Raw genomic sequence first — 4,416 nt, forward strand, 5'->3', positions numbered from 1 at the left:
AAAGGAAACTATTTAAAAAATAATTAAAAGCTAATTTTGTTTGTAGGTATTTTAGAGTTGAGTTTTGTTTTTGTTTTTTTGTTTTGACCTGCATACTAAAAGGCACAGATTTTTAGTTTTAAAAGCCATTCTTTTAGTATTTGATACTTGTATTATTTACATATTTAGTTGAACAGATTGAGTTTGGGGCCAAACTTCTATATTATGCAATTAGCATTTAGTATAAGAATTTGTTTTGGAGCATCTGAGTATTGGTTTTACTACGTTTTCTACTCAATCATATTAGTTATCACAACCAGTAAAATGTTGTATTTATCAGGACTTTTAATGTTTATAATGCATGAAAATGACTGTTTTGTTTTAAAATGCAGGTCATTTCCTTTGCATTTTGATGAGAATTCATTTTTTGCTGGAGATAAAAAAGAAGCACATAAACTAAAGGTAATTATTTTATACTTAATTGTTAGATACAAACTGATTAATACTTATACAAGTATGAATATAAACCTATATATTACTTACAGAAATTGAGAGTAGAATGATGGTTACCAGAGACTGGGGGAGGAGGGTGAGTGGGGAAGAGGGAGATGTTGATCAAAAGGTATAAAGTTTCAGTTAGACAGAAGGAATAAGTTTTAGTGATTTATTACACAGAATGGTGACTATAATAAATAATAATGAATTGTGTATTTAAAAATCGCTAAAAGAATAGATTTCTACCGCAAAAAGATGATTACATAGGTGAGGTGATGAATTTGGTAATTAATCTGATTTAATCATTCCACATTTTAAACATATATCAAAACATTACATTGTACCCATAAACGTATACAAATATTATTTGGCAATTAAAAAAATAAACAGGCCGGGTGTGGTGGCTCATGCTTGTAATCCTAGTACTTTGGGAGGCCAAGGCAGGAGGATCACTTGAGGCCAGGAGTTTAGACCAACCTGGGCAACATAGCGAGACCCCATCTCTTAAAAAAAATTGCCAGATGTGGTGGCACATACCGTAGTTTCAGCTACTTGGGAGGCTGAGGCAGGAGGATTGCTTGAGCCCAGGAGTTTAAGACTGCAGTGAGTTATGATCATGCCATTGCACTCTAGCCTGCATGACAGAGCGAGACCCTCTCAATCAATCAGTAAAAAAATTTTTTTATTAAAAAAGTAAAAAATAAAAATCATGCTTACATTTATACTTAACAATAAATCTTGATATACATATATATCTTGAAATTATAAGAAAACTAAAAGAAAAATCAATCATAATCTTTCTTTCCTTTTCCTGAAAAAAGTTGTCCAAAGTTAGGTACAGCTTAAGGCATATTTTGCATTATATTCAAAATAACAACTGATACCTGCATATCACTGTACACTTTACAGATGGCTTTCACCTTGATGGTTTTGTGTAATAAATAGAGCTAATAAATTAAAGGGAAAGGATCCAATGCATAAGTGGCAGTATTAGTCTATTTTTTGCTGAGGAGAATTCCTGAAAATGGTATTGGTTAAACTAAAAGATCTTTAGTAGAATAGGGCACAGTGTGATGTTTTGTCATTCATCTCATTCAATGGGAATTAAAGGCAGCTAGGAATGCCAGCAAGCAGTTGTGGAAAGAACAGATCTGCCCTGATATCCTGCAGAATGGGGTCGGTTGTTGCCTTGCTTCTTGATAAGGGTCTGACCTCAGGCCTCTTACTAGGGGTCTGACCATCTCTGAGCATGTATTTGCCTCAAAATACTACAAATATAAAATATTACTACAAATATAAAAATATTACATGATTTTTATCATTAAAGAGAGAGAGAGTTCCTACCTTCAAGGGATTTCCAGAGGGAGTCAAGTGAAATTGTATTACTGTTTTGTCTTACAAAGCTATTCATAAGTAAAGGCAGGTGGCCCTCAGTAGTACTGGGCTTGATGTAATTTCACCAAAATATTTCTAACAGCCTTCCTCTGCTTCTTATTCTCTCTCTCTTTCCATAATGAAAGAACCTGATTTTATGCAGCTTGCAAACAAAATACTTTTTGTACTCAGTTTTTTTGCTGTTAGATAATAGTTATTCTTGACTTCCCATCTACCTCCTACTTAAAAAGCATTCTTGCCACAAATACGTACCTCAGTGCTTATATAATCTCTCAGACAGCATCCAGGAAATTGAAAGTGAGGGGGAAGATGCTGCAATAAGACTTCTTTTTTTCCTCCTATTTTCAATATGTTCCTTATTTTTAGTTTACTTGCTGGTTTATTGGAAAGTGTTTTGGCATCAGCTCTTTTTAGATTGTGCAGATTAGAAATATTTCTCACAGTGTTTTAATTTGATCAAAACTCCAAAACACTTAGCTTTGATATCCTATGAAATTTATGTAGAGAGTTCTTACTTAATAAGGAATTTTTCTGTCTTTTACAGGAAAGAAGTAAAAAATAAGAAAACAGGTTAATGTCAGATTTACTTTTTTTAAAAAAAGTAGTTTCTGTCAAATATCATGGATTTGAATAGTCATACTTATAAGTTCATTTTAAAAATCTCATCTCCTTTATACTCTATCAAATATGGTTAGAAACATAGGACGTTCATGAAAGAGAATTATTTAGTGTTTAATTAAAAACAGAATAGGCCCTCCCTTCAAGGCTTATAAAACATTTGAGAATTTGGATGAGAACTGGTTGATTGGTTTCACTGAATATAAATCACAGCATATAATCACAGCATATTTCATCATTCTCTTGACTGGCTGTAACTTAAAATGATGACCTAAAACTATATGCCTAAATAAGGAAAATTTGTGATTTATGTTCTAATTTTTCTAATCTGAGATAATTTTGGGATTTACTCAGGTTATTGGATAGGATTGTTATTTGTGGAAGTCGTAAGGATTTTCTCTTGTTCTGATCTAGTAAATTTGCTTCTAGCATATTAAGTTCACTTAAGCAGAAGATGCATGCTATTTTATGTGCTTGGTTTTAATTTAACAGTGTTTATATGGCTTTTGTAAGCAACCATGCCGCTCTCTGTACCTGCTCTACAAAGATTTACTCAAGAGCTGTCACATTCAAGTATTTGAATTAACGTAGATTCAAATGCTGAATTTTGACAAAGTCTACAAAAGCAAGCATAATCTTTTAGAACAGAAACTTCCAACCTTTGCAAGTATGAGAGTGTCTTAAAAACTTTCAAGGCCTCTTCCCATGACAATATATTTTTAGTATCTATTGATTGTGAAAATATAATTGCCAAAAAGCCACTATGCATTCAGTAACACTTTTAAAGTAAAAGTTGTTTTATTGATCATAACATTTGTATCCATTTAGAAATTTATAGTACATACATCTGAGCTATTTATTCTGTCTATATACAATCTTGTTGACATGTGCATTTTGTACACCCTAATAATGACCATTAAGTCCTCTAGAGGTCAACGACTCATAGGATGGGAACATGTGCTTTACAATAATTTTATTAGTCTGTTATTATTGTTAAAAGTGTGATTTTTTCTGTAAGTCAAGGTTAAAACATTAGTTTAAAGGAAATCAAAAATCAAATCAAAATCTATCCAGAGTAATATTATTGGGTAGTTTTTTTTTAAAGTAGGTTTAAAATTAGTACTTCTTACTGAAGGGGTATAGAAACACAAGACAGAGAATATTGTTAACATATGACAATTAATATTAATAATTTGGGCTTTGTATTAAATTAATAAAGACATAAGATGTAGGATCCTATTAAAAATCTTTTACATGTTACAGCTGCTTCAAAGCCTCAAGGCTGAACAAAGCACCTGAGGAAAGTCTATCTTTAGAGCACATTGAGATCTGCTTTGAATAGTGGATTCCAATCTTTGCTGATTTATTCTTGTTTTAGATCTGTTGTCCTGTCTCATCTGGTTGAGCCAGTATGTGGTTTATCACACTAAAAAAGAAAAACACTGTTTGTTCCCTAAATTATAGGCCAATTGGCATAATGGATATTCTATCTGAAATATATGTCAGATTTTCTGCTTAAAATACTGTAAGCTTGGGATTCTACTAAGTCCAGGACAGAGGGAGTCACTTGGAGGATAAAGTAATAATTTCCACTGGAGTAAAAGAAGGATGTGGTTTCCCTTTTTTTTTTCCATATTCCTTAAGGACATATACTACTTTTGGATGAGCTGGATGCATGTTGCCCTGCCGTAAATGATATAATACTCTAGTGTTCATGGATAGATACATATGTATTACAAGTATAAAAACAGAAAGGGACTAATAAACAGCAAATTCAGCATAGTAATAGAGGGTGGGATGTAGGACTTTGGAGGGATATGTAAGGGGCATCAATTGTACTTATAATAGTTTCTTTCTATAACCTGGTGGTAGGTACATTGATGTTCACTATATTTTGTATATTTTTGTATGCTAATAATAATAAAAGGG

At 32.3% G+C, this 4,416-nt stretch overlaps 1 protein-coding gene across 1 annotated transcript in view; it reads left to right on the top strand.

Annotated features, from left to right (window-relative positions):
* The window catches only part of ERO1L (ERO1-like (S. cerevisiae)), a 50,628-nt gene that overhangs the window by 42,397 nt on the left and 3,815 nt on the right, over positions 1 to 4,416 (top strand). The window contains exon 12 of the mRNA XM_012663745.1: positions 320 to 441. Within this exon, the coding sequence (XP_012519199.1) occupies positions 320 to 441 (122 nt within the window). The remainder of the gene's footprint in view (positions 1 to 319; positions 442 to 4,416) is intronic.

Source organism: Propithecus coquereli, unplaced genomic scaffold (assembly GCF_000956105.1).
Source record: "Propithecus coquereli isolate 6110/MARCELLA unplaced genomic scaffold, Pcoq_1.0 Scaffold83, whole genome shotgun sequence".
Classification (NCBI taxonomy): Eukaryota; Metazoa; Chordata; class Mammalia; order Primates; family Indriidae; genus Propithecus; species Propithecus coquereli.